The following is a 21,100-nucleotide window of genomic DNA, read 5'->3' as shown; positions in this document are numbered from 1 at the left end:
TTTCTGATGCCTTTTGTGAACAATATTTACTTACCCTCTGTTCAACTCTGTAGAGGATTCCTGATGACAGATCCAGAGCTTTGGATGGATTTGTAGATTGCTCAGAGGGGTGTGAAAGTGTGTGTTTTTTTTTTTGTTTTTTTTTTATTGAATTTTACCCCGGCATACTTTAAAGATTTAATTTTAGTTTGCAAATTGCATCATGTAAAATACAGCTTATAGCTTTTTACATACATTTATTAATTTTTTGATCATAATATATAATTTTCCACCAAGAAAAACAGCTTGGATTGACAAAAATAAAAACAATATTATTGCTGTTCATTCAGAATTATTTAATGTTGAATCTCTTTGGCATTTAGCTGCAGTTCTATGATGCTGCTCAAGAAAACCTGAGCTGGAATGAGGGTGACTAGAAGATTGCTCATGTCACGCCAACCATTCAAAAACTCTCAGCATTTCTTTCTTTAATGGCATCTATGTAATTAATTTCAGCCTTTTCTTCTTTGCGGCACTCCTGATTGTACTTGATTGCACTGATGGGTTTTCCATTAAAAGGGTGCATAAAAAAGGAGGACTTCTTAATTGTAAAATACTGGAGGCAGTGGCGAATTTCATTTATGCTAGCCTACCATTGTTCAGAGGAAAAGCTACTGGGAATACCTGACATGACTCGTTATCTGCATCCATAAAAGGAATGCTTTGGAAATGATCTTTATTCTAACTTTATTCTGAACCTATCAAGAAAAAAATCTGATCGTTGCAGGTCTTGTCATTTTTTCCAATTTAAAAAAACAAACAAACCCCAAAACATTAAATGAAAATGTAGGATTGGGCAGGGGTCAGGCTTCAAATCAAAGGAACCGCTGTTGGCTGACATCTCATGACATGAAAAGAAAATGGCACTTGTTTGAGCTGAGTGTACTGTATGTGTCTTAACATGTGTCTTAAAGTTGTAAATCAATTCAGGTTTAATTATAGCATTTATTTATAACAGTCACCTCAAGGTATAAGGTAAAGATGCTGCAATAATAGAGAGAAAACCCCAACAATCAGATGACCCACTCTGAGCAAGCACTTGGCAACAGTGGGAAGGAAGGCTCAGGGAGGGGCGGCCATCTGCTGCGATTGGTTTAGGGTGAGGGGAGGGAGATAGAAAAAAGACGCTGTGGAAGAGAGCCAGAGATAAATAATTACTGATGAATAAATAGAAAATGGTGTATGAACACATAGAAAGGGAAATGAGGCACGTGAGGAAGAAACACTCATCATGGGAAGTCCCCAGCAGCCTAGGACAGTGTAATTACTTGAGGGTTCAGGGTCACCTGAAGCCGTAACTATTTGCTTTATCAAAAAGGAAAGCTTTAAGCCTGAAATTAAAAATAGAAGGTGTCTGTCTCCTGAATCCAAACAAATTCTTTAAAGGAAGTTTTGAGTCACCACATGGAATTGGCTGGAATTTTTTGGTTTCCCTGCAGAGAAAATGTCTTCATTTGTGTGTCAACGTTGTCTTCTGTTGTGTTTCTTTTACACTGCCTCCCAATGCTTCTGTCTGAATAATGAACATGAGTGATAGAAGAAAAGACTCCTTATTGCTTTGGTCTGGCTTAGAGGGGAGGAGCAGAAATCAATAGGAGGAACCTGTTTCCTTTCAGTCTCCTTGGAAAGTCAAATTCTGGCTTATTGACCATTGCTATTTACAAGACACTGTAACACAAAGCCCAGTCTGCACCATGTGTGCATTTTTATTTTTAAAGAATTTTTTGTGCTGTAACCATGGTAGCCCGAGGCATTCGATCTCAAAGAAGAGAGCAAACAATTGTGACTTGCCATCTTTCTCTTTAAAGTTTGTTCAGTGTGTTTCAGTACTAAGGTGCGTCCACATAGCCTGTGTGGGGTACCAGACAGACTCACTTCACCTATGTCAATGTGCAATTCCTCCCTGTCTGCTACTGCTTATCAGCCTCGGCAAGAGGAGCATGAACAAAAATACCACAAGACTCTTCAGGGAAACTCTGCTGGCCTCACCACATGCATTAGTAGTAACACAGGTTGGCTGGAAAGAAGGAGATTGGGAATATCTGATTGGTATCCCCAATGGCTGGTTGCAAGCTAGAATTGGACAGGTAAAGGAGGAGGACAGGCTGAAAGGATGAGCTGCTGCCCTCATTACCTTTCCTGGCAGAGTGAGTGTTTGTTGACTGCTGTGCTGATAGGAGAGGGGTTAGGGTAGGTCCCATTAGAGGACCTGTTTTGATGAAACTCTGTAGCTTTCAGAAAACAAACCTTGTTTTTTCATCCCAGCTGCAAAAATCTAAAGTGGGTGATTTTTTTTAAAACATCAATATATATATTACTAGATACATTATATAGCCTTGAAATCTTATTAATTCAGTTCTGTTCCTTGTGTATGCTGGTACAGTAATGCAGGAGTTAACAGTGTCACTTTACTGGAAGAAGGTTCCTGGTTTAAGCCCTCCAGCCAGGAGAGGCCTTTCTATAATTCCACTCTGATTCCACCCCCCATTTGCTTGTTAAATTATCTGGTGAATTTGTAGTTGTCTGACTGTGTTCTTCCTGTGATGGACCGGTGATCTATCCTGCTTCTACCATGCCTCTTTGCCTGCAGCCCGCAGGAGATGGCCCTCAGTTTGATAAGCTGTAAAAAATTGATCTTTCTTGTGCATTTTTGGTTGTTTTAACACTTGTCTTCACTTTACTTAGGATTTCCTTTTGTCTTTTAAGTAAGCCATTAATACAGTGGTTGCCTTAAGCATCTGAGTAAATGGAGGAAGACTGGGAGACTACCCCAGAAGCAGAGGCAGAAGTGAAAATGGCATAGGCACTGGAAATTTTGAGTGCTCACATGCAGCTCCAGCAGGAAATAGTTTTGGGTTGCATTGCATGTGTGAAAATGTCTCTAGAGAGCTCAGAACTTAACCAGTATTCTTGGAATTTTTGCCTCACAATGTGACTTGCTAATCAGATCTAGGACAAGTCCTGAGAATGACAGTGAAAATAACAATGAGTGACAAACGTGGCTATATTTACCTCAGACCTTCTCTGCAGAATAGGCAGCATAGGTGGAAATTGTCATGCATTCTTTAAGACAGTTGAGCACCACCACTTAATGGGGATCCATAGCAAAAGCAATCAATTTTTGTGTCTGTGTGCATTTGCGATATTATATTTTTTCATTGTGCAGGATTGCGCGAGTATTGATTCACACTCCCAGGTTTCAAAAATCACTCCTCTCTGTGCTCGTACGTGAAAAAAGCAGGGAAGGTAGGAAACACTGAGTGAGAGATTGCAACACATCGATTTATTTATTACATTAGCATGTGCAGAATCCATAAAGACATTTTTAAATGCTGTGGTTCAAGCTTTGACCATCTGCAAACCCCTTTTGGACAGATATCCAACAAACCAAAGAGATCTCAGTGGGTTTTGAAGTAACTGCACTGCTGCAGGCGAGCATAACAGAGACCTGACCTAAAAACAGCAGGGATGAGGACAGAGAAAGCTATTTCCCAGCAGCACACGGAGACAGTGATTTAACATTCGCAACGGTGGTTAGTAGAGCTCAGAGGGTTTCGTGTCACCTTTTTTTCATGGATCTGACAAAGCCAGCTTTTATAAATATTAATGACATTAGAGAACGCTGTCTGTGCAAAGCTCCATTGTCCACTGATCTTAAAAGTTGTGACCTCAACCGCCTAGTGATCAAGAAAGTTCACCTCAACAGGCCCGGTTATTTAACACTCTAATGATCCGGTCTCGCAGTTTGTGCAATAAATAATTTGATGTGCTGCAGTCCAAGCCATCGCTGTGTGCAGCATGCTGGGAAATTTGTGCTGCCTTCACTCAGTCTTTTCCTTCCAGCTGCCACCTACCTGGATCTGATCTGCTTTTATGTCGCAGGGGAGTTTTGCTGGTTGCTGGTGCTTCCATATTTTCAGTGCAAGTCCAAAAAAAAAGTATGCCAAAAGTAGAAGTTTTATTTTAAGTTATTGCATAAAAATAAAATATGTGAGTAGCTTTTCTGACTAAATATTTGCATATTTCTAATTATTTTGTCAGGTCACACGGCGTGCTGTTCTTGTGTCTAAAGTGTAAACGTCTGAAAGCTGACTGTCAGCTGTTTACACGAAAGTCTTTTAAAAATTATACTGCCATGCAACTTTACCTTATCTCAAAGCCTGAGGTTAGAGTTTGATGCTGTGACCTAATTTCTTTCCTCACAAAAAAAATCCATTTTACTGGATGCCAAAAGAAGCCGAGCACTAAAAGTTGTGTTCTTGTCCCACAACAGCACATGGAGTGCCAGCTGAACCCGTCATCTTCAGTGAGTTATGTGCCCTGAAGGACGAGCCGGGGCCGTGCAGGGCCATAAAGGACAGATACTTCTTCAATGTCGACTCCGGACGCTGTGAACTCTTCGAATATGGAGGCTGTGGGGGAAACCAGAACAATTTTGAGACTTTGGAAGAATGCGAGGAAACATGCCTCGTCTCGGGTGAGTCTAACTTTTTTTTGCTGACTAAATGATTTTTTTGACATTTTTTTGAAAACTCACTTGAGCAGTGAACACATCAATCAATCAATCAAGGCTTTATTCGCCACGTGCAGGTTGCCCTGCAGTGAAATGGGACCCCTCCCCCGACCTTACACAAACAACACAGACATCACATGGGGATACAGGTCGGAGATCGTTAGCGTTACAGAAAAAAAACACTACATATACACTACAATGGGAAAGTACAAGAGGAAAAAAAGAGACCTCTACTCATGCTGGGCTCCTGGGAGGACAGCATGAGAACAGGAAACAAAAAAACTCCTCTGCACAAAAAAGCACATAAATGTCCACAGCACAACATTATGGAACACGTGACAAGCCACAGGGTTGGGTGGGGGGTGAGGAGTAATCCGAAGCAAACACAGCAGCCATCCTGCCCAGCGCTACCATTCCAGCGCGGGCTCAGACCCGCCGTGTTCCCAGGAGGGCACAAGCATCGAAGGCGTTCGGAAAGGGAGGGGGGATCAGTGTATATGTATGTGTGTGCGTGTCCAGAGTTCAGCTGAGACGGTGTCCTTCGCCCTGCTAGGCTAAGTAAACAGTCTTCCAGCCAACCCAGGTGGCCTTGCATGGAATGGGAAGAACAGTCTAAATACAGTCGTTATCAGGGTGTTTTTGTTCGGCTCCAGCCTTGCGACCGCAGCTGGCGCCGAAAGGGTATCCACATGAAGTGATGGTGCTTTTTACTTTAGTGCGAACAGCTCATATGAATTTCAAAGCTGTTCTAACAGTCCAACACTGGTCTCTCAATCTCCCGTTGGAAAGCCGTGAGCTTCTCCATGATGTTATCAAACTTGCGCTCCGTGATGTTGTCATTCTTGTGCTCAAAGAGCCGATTCTGAGAACTCACGACCACAGTGAACTTCTCCAAGATGTGATCCAATTTGCGCTCAGAGATGTTATTCCGAGCGAGCCCCTCCAAGATGTAATCCAGTCTGTACTCAGAGATCTTATTCTGAGTATTCACGGCAGCCGTAAGCTTCTCCAAGATCTTATCCATGCTGCACTCAATGAGCCCATTTTGAGAAACTCACGCCTCTTCCCATCGTTTCAATCCCAGCGGGCAGCCTTGTGGGGGTTTGAACAGCCGGTTCCACTTTCTTAATTCTTCGATAAGTCAGGGCCAAGCCAGCTCCGATCAGCAAGAACCCTGTTATCATGGTTCCGAATAGGTAGATATCTTCAGCACTCAGGCTCACCCAAGCCCAAACTTCTCGTTGAGAAAGGGGTGTCAGTTGCATTTAGGGACCAGTTGATCAAATCCATAATTCCTCTTTTAGGTTTTAGAGAACAGACTGTGAGAGAGTGTTCCAGGGAAAAGTAATACAAAAAACACGAGACTAGACAAGGACATAAGAGGCTAAGCAGGGAAGCTAAGGGAGAGGAGGAGGAGGAGAAAAGTGTGACTGCCTTCGTCAAGAGCAAGAGCAGAAAAAAAGGACACCTATGACACACAGATAATTTTTCATAGTGAGCACGCTCAGACCGAGGATCGTGGCACTGTTGTTGTTAGCAAAGGATCATTTTTGTTTTCAAGGACTGCTGTTCCTCATTAGGCTTTATTGCCTCCTTGGGCATAAAATCCTATTATAAAGTCATTCTGCTGGTATGTTGCTAACACGGAACCTTGCCAGCACATTAATTCTGAACAGTTTCGCAGAAGCCATCTGGTTAATGTATAAAAGGAAACTTGGAAGATTGATTTAAGTTTCTGGGTCATAATTATGTATAATTTGACCTTTTTTTTTTTTTTTAATGAAAACTACCCAGCTTGACCCTGAAAAGGTCACTTAAAAAATTCACAACTGTCACCTTTTTTACTAGAGGGTAAAGATCTTACAGATATTTGAGAGAAATCCCCAACAGTCAAATTACTATGGGTGACTGCTCGGGGATGGTGGGAAGGAAGAACTTCCTTTTAACAAGAAGAGACCTCCAGCAGAGCCAGGCTCAGGAAGGGCCTGAAGCCAGCTGGGAGGTCTGGGGAAAACACAAAATTTAATGACATTCAGAATTACTATATGAAGATACTGTTAATGCTGAAGTGTATAGAGGATGACCCAAATGCTGCACAAGCCTGCATACAAACTAGAAAAAATAAAACACAACAAAACAAGACTATTTGGGTGAATTTTAATAACAAACAATACCCAGCATAAACAAAGTATGGCTCAGTCCAAAAAACAAACAAAAAAACATTTAGGAGGAGTAAAATACGACACGTAGACATGGCTATTTATACACACTGGGGTTGATAAGGAAGGTGGAGACAGGTGGGGAATGAGGCATAACTAAGCGTAATCATGATCCAGGAACTAGTTATCCGAATAAATCAGAAAATCACCGACAACCATTATTGATAAAAACACTGTGACACACAGAGGTAGTGGAAAGATGTGATTTTAGTGGGTCATGGGAAGTCCAGCAAAGCAAAGTCTGTAGTAGCATAATCAAGGAGGGTTCAAGGTCACCTGGCCCAGTCCGAACTATAAGCTTTATCAAAAAGGACAGTTTTAAACCTAATCTTAAAAACAGGCGAGAGACTGAAGCCAAACAAGGAAACGGCTCCTTAGAAAATTTTAGCATGGTACACTGATATCCTCGTCAGATATGACATTTGAAATTGGTTGTTTTTAGGCAGGAGACAAAGCTACCTTGCAAGTAGCTTTTATCACTAAATGGTAATTACATTAATAACAGAAAATCAGGATCTTTTTTTTTTTCAAATTGAGAGGGCTGCAAAATATTAGTCAGTATGCATTTAATAACTCCAAATGTGCTATTATTCACATGCTGAAGCATGAATTTGCATCATTAGCCTGTCTATTGTGTGTAAAGGACATGAAAAAGAAGGAGCAGCATTGTTCTTGGCTTTAGAAACTAAAAACTGTGCCTGTTTTTCCAAGGATTATAGCAAGAAACATGACTAGGATTAGCAAGGTAAGTAGCTCCATGGGTGCTAAGGTATCGGTACTTGTGCCAGCCACAGAAATCTCTAAAGTATTCATTATTATTAATGCTGAAATATATGTGCCATATTTCACTTTTGCATTCAGGATGTGATGCAAAAAATGTATTGAGGGAAAGCTAACAGAATATATAAGAATATAAGAATCTGTCTATCCTTCAAGCTCGGGTCATCTACCAGTGGCCTGGGATCTTAAGGGTCCTGCGCAATATCTTAGCTGTTCCTAGGACTGCGCTCTTCTGGACAGAGATCTCAGATATTGTTCATCTGGGATCTGCTGGAGCCACTCGCCTAGATTGGGAGTCACTGCACCTAGTGCTCAGATTACCACTGGGACCACTGTTACCTTCACCCTCCACATCTTCTAAAGCTCTTCGCTGAGCCCTTGGTATTTCTCCAGCTTCTTGTGTTCCTTCTTCCTGATGTTGTTGCATATTGATTCTTTTAGTGCAAAATATTAGTGTTCAAAAACAACTCTCTGTCACACTAAACAGTTATTTCTATAAAAATAAATGCAGTGTATAATTTAACCTTAAGCTAGAAAGCAACATGGGAACACTCAAGTAAAGTACCTTTAAACTGTGCTCATGAATAGTAAGTAAAAGTGTTTACTGACGTTTCCTTATGAGACCACAAAAGGATCTTGTGGAATAAAATAGTGGCTTCCTCCTGTTGCAAGAAGCCACTTTTAGTTGTTTTAGTCTTGAATGGCCTGTGAGCCTGCAGGATAGCTGTTTGTCTTATGCTGGAGCTCGGGATTACCAGTTACCTGTAGACACAAAGCTAGTTAGTCCCCTATGCTGGTGTCACAAGTTTGCATTTCAACAGACAAACACCCATTTTTTTATCCTCTTTATATCCCTGCTGTCTGGAAATAATATTCCAGAGCCACACCTCTGAAATCTCTGGAGCACTCTAAAGCCTTACAGGCCTCGTGTACATAGTTAAGGTTTCTAAGCCCAAAAATACAGTTTAATTCCCCAAACTGCCAAAGCTGTGTTCAACATCTAAAAGTGAAAGCAAACAGGAATCTGCTTACATCATGCAGTCACGCACCACAAACTGCCGGTAATAGGTTCGTCAGAGGCAATATAGCCATTTTAAATTGCATTTAGATTAGATAAAAACTATTACTGGGAAACACATGCATCAACCATATATACAGCAATCAAGATTGTACAGAAGGAAGAGGGCAAGAAGGAATGGCTTTTATAAGTAGTGTGCACATAGGCAGTGCTTGTTTATCTGTCTGAGTTGCTCGAATAATTTTAAGATGGGTGCAGATTCACCTCAGACTTACCGTAAAAGATTTGGGATGACTTTTTCTGGCTCAATTAGAGTGAAATCAACAATCTAGCTAAAAATACTTTTTGTCCCACTGGGTTCTGACTAGGAGGGAAGATTTTCTCTATGGTAGCGTTCCCAGGTAAAATCAAAATGCGGATGTAAAATTGTGGATATTTATAACACTGCTGCGGCTATTTCTCTCTCACTCCTCCCTGAAACATTGTGTGAGATGCCTGCTGCATATAGAGAAGATTGCAGATACTTCTATAAATTCCCATTAGGCTGTTGATAGCATGCAATCAGTGTTGCCATAAAGCACACCTGCTATTGTGCGCCAACTGTCAGATTGCAAAACAGACAAGTCGAGATGAGTTTCTTTTTTTCAACTCCCTTTTTTCTTGGTGAGATGGAAAATTTTATTCAACCCTCATTATTGCTAAACTTCGCTTAACCTCCACGCTGAAAGACGCAAGTTCAAACACGTTATGCGGTAGCTGTTTTTCTGTAGTGTGGCGTGACTGGGCTTAATGGATATATACACACACGCACATGCAAAAAAAGCTTAGAACTAAATCCTGAGTGCACTAAAAGTAAAGGTAGAAAGGCCACTCTGAGTATGAGTGTGTGTGTGTGAAACTATGAGTAAAAGATGGACTAAATAAAAGGAGTGACAGGACCCCTTCATTGATCCCTTCTGTATCCTCCCAAATCAATTGGTGACGGTGAAAGCACCGTGACACCTGCTAAGTGCAGCCTTGACAGCACAGCAATACATCCTGTCACTCATTGCACTGCACTTAGCTTTTGTTAAGTGGGACGACAGTAATATATCATAAAACTGTCGCACTTGAAAAGCAATCAAAGCCGCGATAATTAGCCCCGTTCACAATTGGAAGTTCAATTTATCCACAGTCAGGTTGTGCCGCAGCGCCTCACTCCAGAAGCACTTCAGGTGAATTCTGAAGTATGTGTTGTGAAAAACACTTGAAGTTGACAAAAGCGAACTTGGGAATGGGTGAGGAGCAGCTTTGTCTCGGTCCTGGAGCTGCGTGCAGAATTTATAGCATATAAATAATACACTTTTAATACTGAAGCATGTCTGATCAAAGTGGAATATGTTTCTCTCACAGTAAGAAACCTTTACTTTTAGCATGTTATGGGATGCTTAATGTAGACAAACAAGAGGATCATGACTGGATTTGCATCCTCCAACCATTGTTACATACAGGAAATGCCTCCATCTGATCCACACTATTGCGTGAGGCCACAGGATAACTGGTCTGTGTCTAAAGTCTCACACAAGTTTGAAACTTGCGGTCTTTTGGTTATAAAGAAAATATCACTGCATTAAATGCAGCTATAAATGTAACATATCTGTATGATGGCATTTAAAGGGCACTTCCAGGACGGCCTTTATTGGTTTTTGGTTGAACAAATAAAAACATGTTAGAGCGCACTACAAGCAAGGGACAGCGTGTAGTGGTGGCTTTTATCTAAATTGAATCGCACTTTCAGGAGTGTATCCTTTTTTTCCAGCGCTGGGTGATGACTTTGGTTTAAACTCAAAGTCGAAACTACAATGAAAGGAAATAAGCCAACAAATTGCTGTTTCATTCATGCTGATTCACAGCAGGCTTTAAATGCTTACAAACACAAATATAAAGGAATCTGGTGCGTGTATCATTCAAGAGCTTTAACTTGGTAACTATGTTAACTCAATACTTTTCACTTAAATATTTCTTACTTACAGTATTTTAGTTCAGGTTTGGGTAGCAGTGATGACTTGGTTAGCTTTTGGAAAATATTGTGGTTTGGCTTGTGATTGGCCATCTTCACTACAAGTTCTTTAAAAGGATCCATACGGGAGGAGTTATTACTGATGCCACAGGACACTTTATGAGTTGCAGCTTTGACAAAAGGGATCATGCATCACAATGATCCCACTAAAGCCAGATAACAAAACATTAAAGAATTTCATTTTATGAGAAGAGGCTACATAAAATGAAATTCTTTTTCATTTTATGTAGCCAGAAATCCAGGACTGTTTTATTTTATTTTTATTTTTTATTTTTTTATTTTTTTTATTTACATGAAAACTGCAGGATTCCTGTAAGTTCATTAAGAACAGCCATTCTTAGAAAGATATGTTGCCTTAATGACAACAACAGTTGCCAAGAATAATAACTAACTCTAAAGAGGAGAATGCAGAAAATTAAAACTAAGAATATATGCCAATTTGTTTTTAAAATACACACGTATCTTTCCATAGCACATACTGTATAGGTAAGATTGCTTTAAACAACTCAAGCCATTCATAACATAACTAAGTAGCCTTCAGGTCCACATTAGTAAAACGAATATCACATTTGTGTTATTCAGTCTGATGGGTTTGTAAATTAATTTGAAATTAACCTAAATTAGCATCAAAATTTCATTAGCACTACCTGTTAGTGTGCTCTCAACTATCCAATTGGCCTTTTACAGGATATGTTTGTTTGTATGATGGAGCACATTAAAACCTTCACTCAGCGACTCTGTATGGTTTTGCCAACAGGAATACAAAGCTAGACTTTTTCACAATGAAACCTTGAAAATGTGATCACTAATTCTCAGGAATCCGATCTTTAAGATCCAATGTCTTCCTCTGTGTTTTGACTCATTCTGTGCAGCAGGCCTGTCAAATCAGCAACCCTTTATTTCTCACTGCACATGGCAAAAAGTCTGCACACTCTGATTTGATTTATGCCACCTGTACCTTCTAAACTTCTTTACACCAGATGACAAAGACATAGACAGCTTGGCGAGAATCTTCTTGTAAAGGTCAGAAACCGATGTGAGGAACATTGTGGCTTACCCCAAAAAAATCACCAGGTCCAAAACTCTTCTTTTAGTTTGCTTTGCCTTTTATAGCTAAGCCCGCAGAGGTCAGGGAGACAAACAAGGGTTTCTCTGTCACTGATGTGCTTATTTGTACTTACCTCTTACATTCAGTGTGTGAGCACAGCTTTTTATACACCAAAGTGAAAAAAGAGATAGCAGCAAAACTGTAACTACACAAACGGTATTATATTGCTGGAGGTCTTTGAAATGTCAAATTTGTTAAGGGTGTGGAAAAGGCCTGTGTACTAAACAACATCATTATACAAGGGTAAGCTGTTTTTACATTGTTTTGCAGTGACTATTTGGGGACTGAATTATGTTTTGGAGGTGGTTAAGTAAACCAGTAAATAAATCTTACCCCCGAAATCCATCATTTTTGTTGATTTGTTTATTCCTCATACTCCAGCAGTGTATGAAATCTCAAAATCATAGAAATGTATTGTTTTTATTAAGGTTTTACAAATATGTTGTGACGTTATTATGCTAGATGAAAATTAGCAAAGGCAATGTTGTAATTTCCAGATTTGTCATCTCACTGCTGCTGGACACAGTGGTACAGAGGTGTGTTATTTGGGCTGTGACATAATGATGTTTGACAGGTTAAAGGTTTAGTTTGTTTAGTAACAGCATTTTCTTAAAGGATTTTTATACCACCTCATCTGTACTGTGCCTGAGGCTGTGGATAATGTGGAATTCAGTTATAGTTTATGTAATTTTGTGTCAGATGTTACATTTAAGAGCAGCAGAAAGCCATTTAGAGCACATATTAGGCAATATTTGCAATACTGTAAAGAGCATAAATGTAAAAGCACATCCAATTAGGTGGCCCAATAGATGTATGTAATATCAGTTTCATGTACTAGAGTTACATCAGCTGCCCTGATTCTGTACCTCTACAAGTAGTCTTTTGTTTTCCCTAATCTGAAGGGTTTCCAGTGAACCAGTAACCACAACGATGAGCATGACTGTGATTATAGTTCCCATCTAATTTGGGTTTCGTATGTTTCAATTAGAAGCTTCAATGTGGAGTTAAGGGAAATAAAACATATGCAGTAAGCAAAAATGCCAAACAATTTCTAGTTAGAGTTTCTTATTTAATTTCTTTATGCCAGTGAATTACTATATTGAAGAAGCTGGACAGTTAGTGAGGGAAATTCCCCACTGAAATCCATCCATTTAGTCTTATAGGAAACTGTTATGAGCCTTTCCACTGTTCACTGCATTCTTTCCTGATTCACTGGCAGAAGAATTGCTAATGACAAGAAAATGTTTTCAATAATAATTAGTTGCATTCTTGCTTAACTAACAGGCATGTGCAATTTTAGAAAGTAATTCGGGCCTTCCAATTATTGAGTTTTTTGACATTCTTTTTTTCTGCTGAGATAAGACAGACACTCATATAATATTTCTTCTCCTCGCAGCTCAGCCTGCAAGCCCTGACCTTTATCAGTTATAGGCTGGAAGCTGCATTTATTTATTACTTTTCAATCACAAAAATAGCATAATAACAATGTAATCAGAAGCATATCGCAATATATTTTGAATGAAAAAATTGCTGTTAAGATCTGTGTCTGTCATCATCAACTGGAATTCACAGGCTTCAATTATTTTTCCACCCTGAGTTTGTTTATTTTTCTTTATTTACTCTTCCATTACAGATCAGCTGTCTTTTCTATCCACATGAGGCTTCACTGAGAATGTGTAAGCACAATAAAGACCTTTCAAAATACGGTGACGTGTACTGACAAAAAGAAAATATGAAGGAAGAAGCAGAAAGAAAGTAAATGAGCAAGCGAAGAGATAAAGAAGCGATGGGCTGATCTGAAATGTAGTCTAAATATTCAGCTCGTCCCATCAAAAGAGTCATTGTACATTGTTCCAAAATCTCATCTGTCTCCTCGTTCTGCAGATAACATTTAGGCAAAATATGAAAACATACGTGTTTTTCTTTTTTTCTCCACACGTAATCCAGCTCAGCCCTCAGAATCTTTCACGGCTATCTTAAATATTAAAGTGTGCTTTGCTGAATGATGGGATGCTCTGTATGATTCATACCCAGTATTTGAGAAAAAAAATAAAAATAAAAAGCTGACCGATAATTCTCAAAACACAAATCACCTCTGCCACCGTCACGGCTTTAATAGAGAATTGTGCATTTGAATTATTCATCGCCGCTTTGCTCTGGTGAGTACGGAAGCCTGGCCCTTTGGCACAACTCTTTGCCCAAGCTTTTAAGTCAAAGTCACCTCATGAAACGTATTTAGATGTTACAATGATAGCATTTTAATCACAGTCAGCCTTCAGTGGAGAGTGATTATTCAAAGACTTAACAGATAAACCAAACAGACAGTGTGCGGCTTTAAGATATCACTTGGCAACCATATTAGTCCTCAGATGCTTGACCACAGTGACTTTAGACAGGTAGCAGCATTTATTTACGCACAGGTCAGAAGTCCCAGCAGAATTCTCATTTGGCTTCGAACAAGAGTGATTGATTTTGTGTTTTCTTGGCTTGTTAGTCAGTAAATCACACTCTCTGGGCGGCTAATTGTCGCAGTCTTGATGGAAACCAGTGATGGTTCAGTCTGTCCATTTAACTGTTGGTGAGCATTTCAAAGAGTGCTGAAGTTTTTAAGCTCAGACTGTTTGTTTTACTTTATCTGTGCAATTATGTTTCCACGCAGCTAAAATGTCACTTGAAGTAAACATTTATAAGCATACAGCTGAATACTAATGGATCAGTAGTGTGCTGATGACATGGTGTGTTTCCACCGATATAACTGCTGATAACTTTATGGATTGGTCATCAGGGTGCTTGGTTAAGGTCAGGGAAAGACCAGAGGAGAAACAAACAAAGCTCACGTTACTTGAGAAACAAAGTGTTATTTACTTTTGTTTAAAACCACAGTCCGTTCGTAACCTTAGCCAAAGTTGATTCTGTTCATCTGGACGTAGCGTGGGAAAAACGTTTCTCATCCAAGAGACTTCTTCAGTCTCCAAAGTGTTTTCGTTGCCTAACCTGAACCATAGATTGGTATTGTGAGCTGAGTGACCACCATCCACTCAGACCACCTTGATGCAGTTTATCGTTGCAACTTCATTATTAAAACAAACAAACATGTCTCTACATACATGGATAAAATCTTGCCTGGTTATCTACTAGACTCACAGGAAGCAGGCAGGCTGATGGTTCCCAGATTGCACCAAACGTACTGGAAAAACAGTTTGATGTAAATTCTTAGAAATTGGATCGACTTGTTTTTATAATTGAGGTTTACTAACTGAAATGAAAGTGCCACGATCAAATTTGTTAACAATCTTTTGCTGAAACATGTCATTTTTTTGTCCATTCTTTAGACAATGCAGTTACATTTCTGCTTTTGGCTAAGCTTTGCACAGGGGTTTTTCAGTTAATAACAATATAATATAGTTTGCTTTTCACACATTCTAACCTATTAAAATCCTTCTCCAGGTTGTCGTGTTGTTATTCAAGTAACACGAACACAAAATCTGATCTGAACATCCTAGTGTGTGACTAAAGTACCATTCCAACAGTGTCTTCACCGGTCCATGTAATGAACACATTCGACTGTTTTGTGCATAATTTACTCAGAAAATTAGTCTGGCATATTAAGTATTTTTTTTTGGAGACTGTGAGATCTCCACTTGAATGTAAAACAATAATTTGTGGGTTTGATGACAGCAGATGTTTGCACTTATCAATCCACTGATGTGAGGCTTAAGATGTTTACTTAATTTCTTTCACTGCCTTAACAATCTTTGGAATAAATATTCATTGAATAAAATGCACCACAAGTTTAATTTTAGATGTGAGGATAAAGATAATGATTACACTTTGATGATTATGCTTTTGCACCACGACAGGCATTTAGAGGATCCCATTACAATTTGATGTAATTGCAGAAATATTTTAATAAATGAATCACACACACACTGTGTGTCATGGACTGAATGACTGAGGGCTGAGGGGGCTTAGAGACACATGTTCTACTCTGTGAAGAGCCACGCTGATCAGTATATTGACAGCTTGTCGAGTTGCACCTGTATTAGTTGACAATGCCAGTCTAATGCAAGCGGTGCATTTCATACTATAGCCATGATTGGATTTCAGACTGAAATCAAGCTTTAGTCTGTTGCTTGTAATGGTTTGAAGTTTTGTGACGGCTTATTCAGTTAATCAGCAGGGTTCCCACATCCTCCCATCTCTGCAGTGGTCCATACTGCAGATGTTGGGAATTTCAGATTAAAGACATGGTGACTGCTGAGTGCATGCATAAGCATCCTTAGTTGGATTACCAAGTAATAAGCTTTCAGTTAAAGGCATAAAGCATAAAACAAATCTGAGATACTGTGAGTAAAAAAGACACACCGGAGCAGATTCAGAATTTAGATGAGCATCTAACTGTAGCTCAGAGGTGTAAGACCCTGGGCTCAGTACTCCGACACTCGAGGGAGATATTATACGCAACAAAAAGTGGAGAAGGGTAGAGCTGAAGTAAGAAGTAGAAAAGATATGATAGAAAAGAAAGCAGAGCCTTGGCAGGAGGAGGGAATGTGGGTCACCAGGGACAAGGGAACATAAGGAAGTTCTTGCTGGAAATGTTGACTCTTTGCCTTCTGTTGGATTGTATCTGAAACTTGACTGGAGAAGAAATGTCACTGTACCACTGGGGAGGCAAAAAGTGGGATATCTGTGACAGACTGCCCGGTGATTGCAAAGTGGTTCATGGCATGCAGTCAATTTACTGCACCTTGTACCGCGTACTGTTTTGAATAGGTTTATCTTCCCTCCCTGTGTCTTTGGTGTTGTGCCTGCTCCTTTTTTCTGTTTGGCAATTCTCATAAAGACATGTTTAATTGAATAGCACTGAACTTTTCTGCTCAAGGCCTTGCTTCGTACGCATATAAGGAAAAAGCCATCACTGGCTTTATCGGATGGTATTGCATACTTTTGAAAATAATTTGCCACTCAGTTAAACTACATTCATAGCAAATGAAAACCGAACTGAAGCAGCAAAGTTAATTGTGTTTCTTTTTGGTTTCAGTTGGCTTTTTTTTTTTTTTTAAGGAAATCAATTTCAGAGTCATTGAAGCTTTATGTTCTGAATAAAAATGAAAGAAACTGAAGTACCATTGATCCTACCAAACAAAGTGATGGTGGCTCTATATGTTATGGAATACTGAACACAGTTTGGCTCTTCTGTGGGACTTTCTTTAATGAAGATTGAACGATTGAAGTTTCATTGTCAAGCATTTTATATTTCAGATAGGAGTCAAATATGGAACAAAACTATGGACTTTCATGACTCAGAAAATGAACTGAAATGTCCAAAACCATTTTTAAGAGCTTGAAAAAAAAAAACCGCGACTGGACTTCTTAAAGTCTGATCTCATTCAGGAGGCTTCTTCAGTTCTAAAACCAAAAGGTGTCTCACGTATTTAAACCCTAGTGGGGTTTGTCCGTTAAGAGGCGGTTGCTGACCTACTATTAATCATGTGTGCTGTCACATGATCCAAGGTGTGAAAAAAGGTGTATGTCGTTACACCAGAGGGTTTGGGTGAAACCTCTGTGACACCTTGCCTCACCCTATCATACGACATATTAAAGTCATGCTATTATTATTACTATTTAGCAGCAAATTAATAATTACACGTTTCAAGAGAATTTATTGTAACTCTTCCCTCTTTTACTTTCTTAGATAAGAAGAACCCATGTCATTTACCCCAGGCTCCCGGTCCCTGTCGAGGGCTCGTGTCACGCTTCTTCTTTGACAGCTCAAGTCAGGAGTGCAAGCAGTTCTATTATGGAGGATGTTTTGGCAATGCCAACAATTTCAGGACCATGGCTGAGTGTCAGGCAAAATGTCTAAATCCAGGTAGGGATGCACTTGCATTCACTAATGCAGTTCACTGACTGTTGTTTTGAAGCGTTCTCCGATTTCTTCCATAGTCATATCTGCTTTTGATGAAGTCCTACATGAGGACCCAAAGATCACAGCCTTTCATTACAGCTTAATGGTCTTTATCCTTTGTATACAGAGAGTTCTCTAATCTTTTCATAATGTTAGAATCTGTAAAATTACATGTAAAGAAACATTATTTTTCTTTCTCACAGAGTGGAGAATCCTTTATTTTCTTTACTTACTTTATCAATCATTTTCTTTTGAAAGGTTCCGCTGGCACCAAATTGTATATCAGCACGTTATTTTAAGCATGTTATATGTTGTCTTTGTACCGATTTTGATTAAACACATGGTTTGAATAACTTGCAAATCATTTGGATTTTGTGTATATTTTACAAACAATAGCTTTCTTTTATTGGAAACATGGCCAGTTGCTGTGCATCAACAGAAAACCCATTTCAGTGAGGTGACATAATCAAAATAATTCTACCTCTGAAAATTAACTTTGTGATGACTTTTAGCTGACCGTGAAATCACATTCCACCTTGATTTAGCATTTAAATGGTTTTAAAGTGACCAAAGCATACTCAATTATACCAGACTTTAGGCATAAGTCGTTTAGATATTGAAATTTTGAGGAAAATAACGAGCAAGTCGCTCGGCTGTGACCAGTTCTGCCAAAAGACCGTGTTGTAGAGAGAATCGATTTTAATTCCACACAGACGAATGTTTGGTTTCATTTATAGATGAAATGTTTGCAAAACAACACCTTTTTGAGATGAATACAGCAGGACTGATGTTCTGTGGATGGCAGTCGAGACACATGTTCTCAGATGTTGCTTTTCTCTTTTGTCTGTGGCAATATTGTGAACCCTACCACAGCACCAGAATCTCCTTCTCCAAGAAAAGACGATGTTCAGCCAATCATCGAGACTGGTAAAGATGACTGTACACTGCACTCTGCCTATCTTCTTCTTCTTTCACCTGTTTCCTATTAGTGTCATCACATCAGGTCATCTTCCTCCATCTCACCCTATCCCTAGCATCCTCCTCTGCCACACCAGCCTTCTGCATGTCCTCCTTTACCACATCCTTTTCCTCTTTGTGGTCTTCCTCTTCTTCTCCTCCTTCCTGGCAGCTTCAGTATATCCACTATCTTCCACCTGCACATATATTCAAACCATCTCAACATTGCCTCTCTCTGTAATATTCTGTGTCTTAAGTAACTGATAAATATAATTATTACTGATGGCATCATTCCCCTTGCAACTGGGATTAAAAAAAGAAAACTGTAAAAACCAGAATGAGATGGGCGATTGATGGAGGCATTCAGCCTATGTTGGCATGACTGGAAGCAGAAGGACACAAAATGTCCAAAATTCAGTAAATACTGCACAGATGGACAAATTGCTATTTAGTAATAAGTAGTTACATATGCATGTCATTAGTTAATTAAAGCTTTAGAGTACCAGTTTTTTAATTTTATAAAGACGCAAGTAAGCTAATTCCAGTCTTTATGTAATCACTTTCCTGTTGCAATTCTGTTTTATGCACAGGTGCAAAATTTGCATTAATGATCACAACTGAGTCTAGCAAAGGAAGTAAATTTATTCACTGACTGATTGATGGCTTCCCATATTGTTGTATTTCAGGGGAACAAATTGCAGGGGAACAAATTGCAAATGCACCTTTGGTGCAAGGGAATGACACAAATCCAGAGACAAACGGTAAGAAAATTCCACATTTTCAAGGAGAACCCAATGAGAAATCTTGGATTTAGCATTTAGAATTAAGGCTAATTTGATTTTATTCATGCAAATTGGTTGTTAGGTTACTATTCTTCATAACTCCATAAACACAGAGGCTACATTTCTGAGAACAGCCAGGATTTCACTCAATGTTAGTCCCATAAAGCCAAGTAACACGAGTCAAGAATGTGATATCAATAACATCAGCCGGCTGTGTAGCTGATTTCACTTTTGAAGTAAACTTGATCAGTGAGAAAACTGTGAAAAGCTCTGCGACTAAGATACAGTCAGACAATGAAGCACAAAGCTAGAAGCAGTACACATAGTTTTCATTTATTACACAGAGTATTAGACACGTGGGATAGATTAATGGTCACAAGGCATGATTAAATCACTCATCTTGTCCTCAGAGTCATTGTTGAATTCTGAAATATGCTCAGACCTGAAAGTAAGCAATTCTAGGCCATTTATTAACTAGAGCAGTTTGTGCTGCCAAAAACTTTTTTGTTATAAAAAGAAGAAAAGAAATTGTCAAGGTGCAGTGATGCATAGATGGTAGACAGCTTGCAGAATTGCTTTTGTTGTGAAAAGCAAAGGGCAGAAACGGAGTGCATCAGTGTCCTCTTCCCACAACTCGTTTGTTACTTTCCCACTCACTAATTTTCGGTGTATTCGCAGTGTGGGAGCATAAATCACAGCTGTCCTGTTGCAAGGCTGTTTTGTACAGCTTGTAGGAAAGAACTGGGAGACCTGGCTCGTCTCCCATCGCCCTCTACTCATTCAAAGAGTTATAATTCTAAGAATTCAATTTCACTGTTGTCAAAAATATTGAGTAGAAGAGATTCAGGATAAGTTAGCCTCTGTAGTTCCACCATGGAATCAATCTTTTTCTTTTTGAGGGTAATTCTTTGATTTAAAAACAAAAAACAAAAACAAAAAAACCCCAAAACAAAACAAAAAACCCAAAGAACTCGTTGATCTAATAAAGTGTCTCTGAGAAGTAAAGTTGGTATGAATGTTAAACTTCCTATGATTTCAATTCATTAATCAGGTCTTTAAAAGACAGATTTAGAAAGTAGGTTTTGGTGATATTTGATGTCACAGTTCACTACTACGATGAACCGAGTTTGACTCTCAAAGTTACAAAAGCCAGAAATGAGCATGAGAGAATGTGGTGTGCATGCTGACGTCTGTCTGCCAAGCAGATGTTGCCATGTTGAAATCAAAGAAATCAAATCAAAGACTGACATCTTGTGGCTGCTCAGTGAAGCACACACTTTGGCTCTGTGGATCTCAGACTTTTTCAGGCATGAAACAGTTCTGGGCAGCTCCACTGCCCAGAAAGTCATTAAAATCATCTCATCAATAACAATAATAAAAAAAGGAATATAAACTTGAAATTTAGCTAAATAAAATAAAACACAATAGCATCATGAAAACCCTTTATATATTTGCCAGGTTGCCTGCACCCAGTTATGTGCCGTGACTAGTTATAGTTTCTCTGTTACTGTAACATGGGACATGACAAGTAACAGAAGACCACATTTTTTCCAGCAAAGCATGTTTATAAAAAGCAGCTGTAGAACTCACTGAATTATCTAATTAATTATTTTTATCAAAGAGAATTTGCAATGCAAACAGTGGCATGACTGGCATGAAACAACACTTTGGGCACCTCACAGCTGTGTATGAGAACTCAAAAGTCAGTCTGATGGGA

At 39.2% G+C, this 21,100-nt stretch overlaps 1 protein-coding gene across 1 annotated transcript in view; it reads left to right on the top strand.

Moving 5' to 3' along the window:
- Nucleotides 1–21,100, top strand: part of tfpia (tissue factor pathway inhibitor a) — a 42,952-nt gene that overhangs the window by 18,216 nt on the left and 3,636 nt on the right. The window contains exons 2-5 of the mRNA XM_084908878.1: nucleotides 4,313–4,516; nucleotides 17,432–17,608; nucleotides 18,518–18,571; nucleotides 19,288–19,362. Of these exons, the coding sequence (XP_084765004.1) occupies nucleotides 4,313–4,516; nucleotides 17,432–17,608; nucleotides 18,518–18,571; nucleotides 19,288–19,362 (510 nt within the window). The remainder of the gene's footprint in view (nucleotides 1–4,312; nucleotides 4,517–17,431; nucleotides 17,609–18,517; nucleotides 18,572–19,287; nucleotides 19,363–21,100) is intronic.

This window comes from Perissodus microlepis, chromosome 16 (assembly GCF_051167445.1).
Source record: "Perissodus microlepis isolate ML-2025 ecotype Zambia chromosome 16, ASM5116744v1, whole genome shotgun sequence".
NCBI classification, from domain to species: domain Eukaryota; kingdom Metazoa; phylum Chordata; class Actinopteri; order Cichliformes; family Cichlidae; genus Perissodus; species Perissodus microlepis.
The sequence above is the reverse complement of the archived record's forward strand: the minus strand, read 5'-3'. Positions and strand labels throughout refer to the sequence as shown.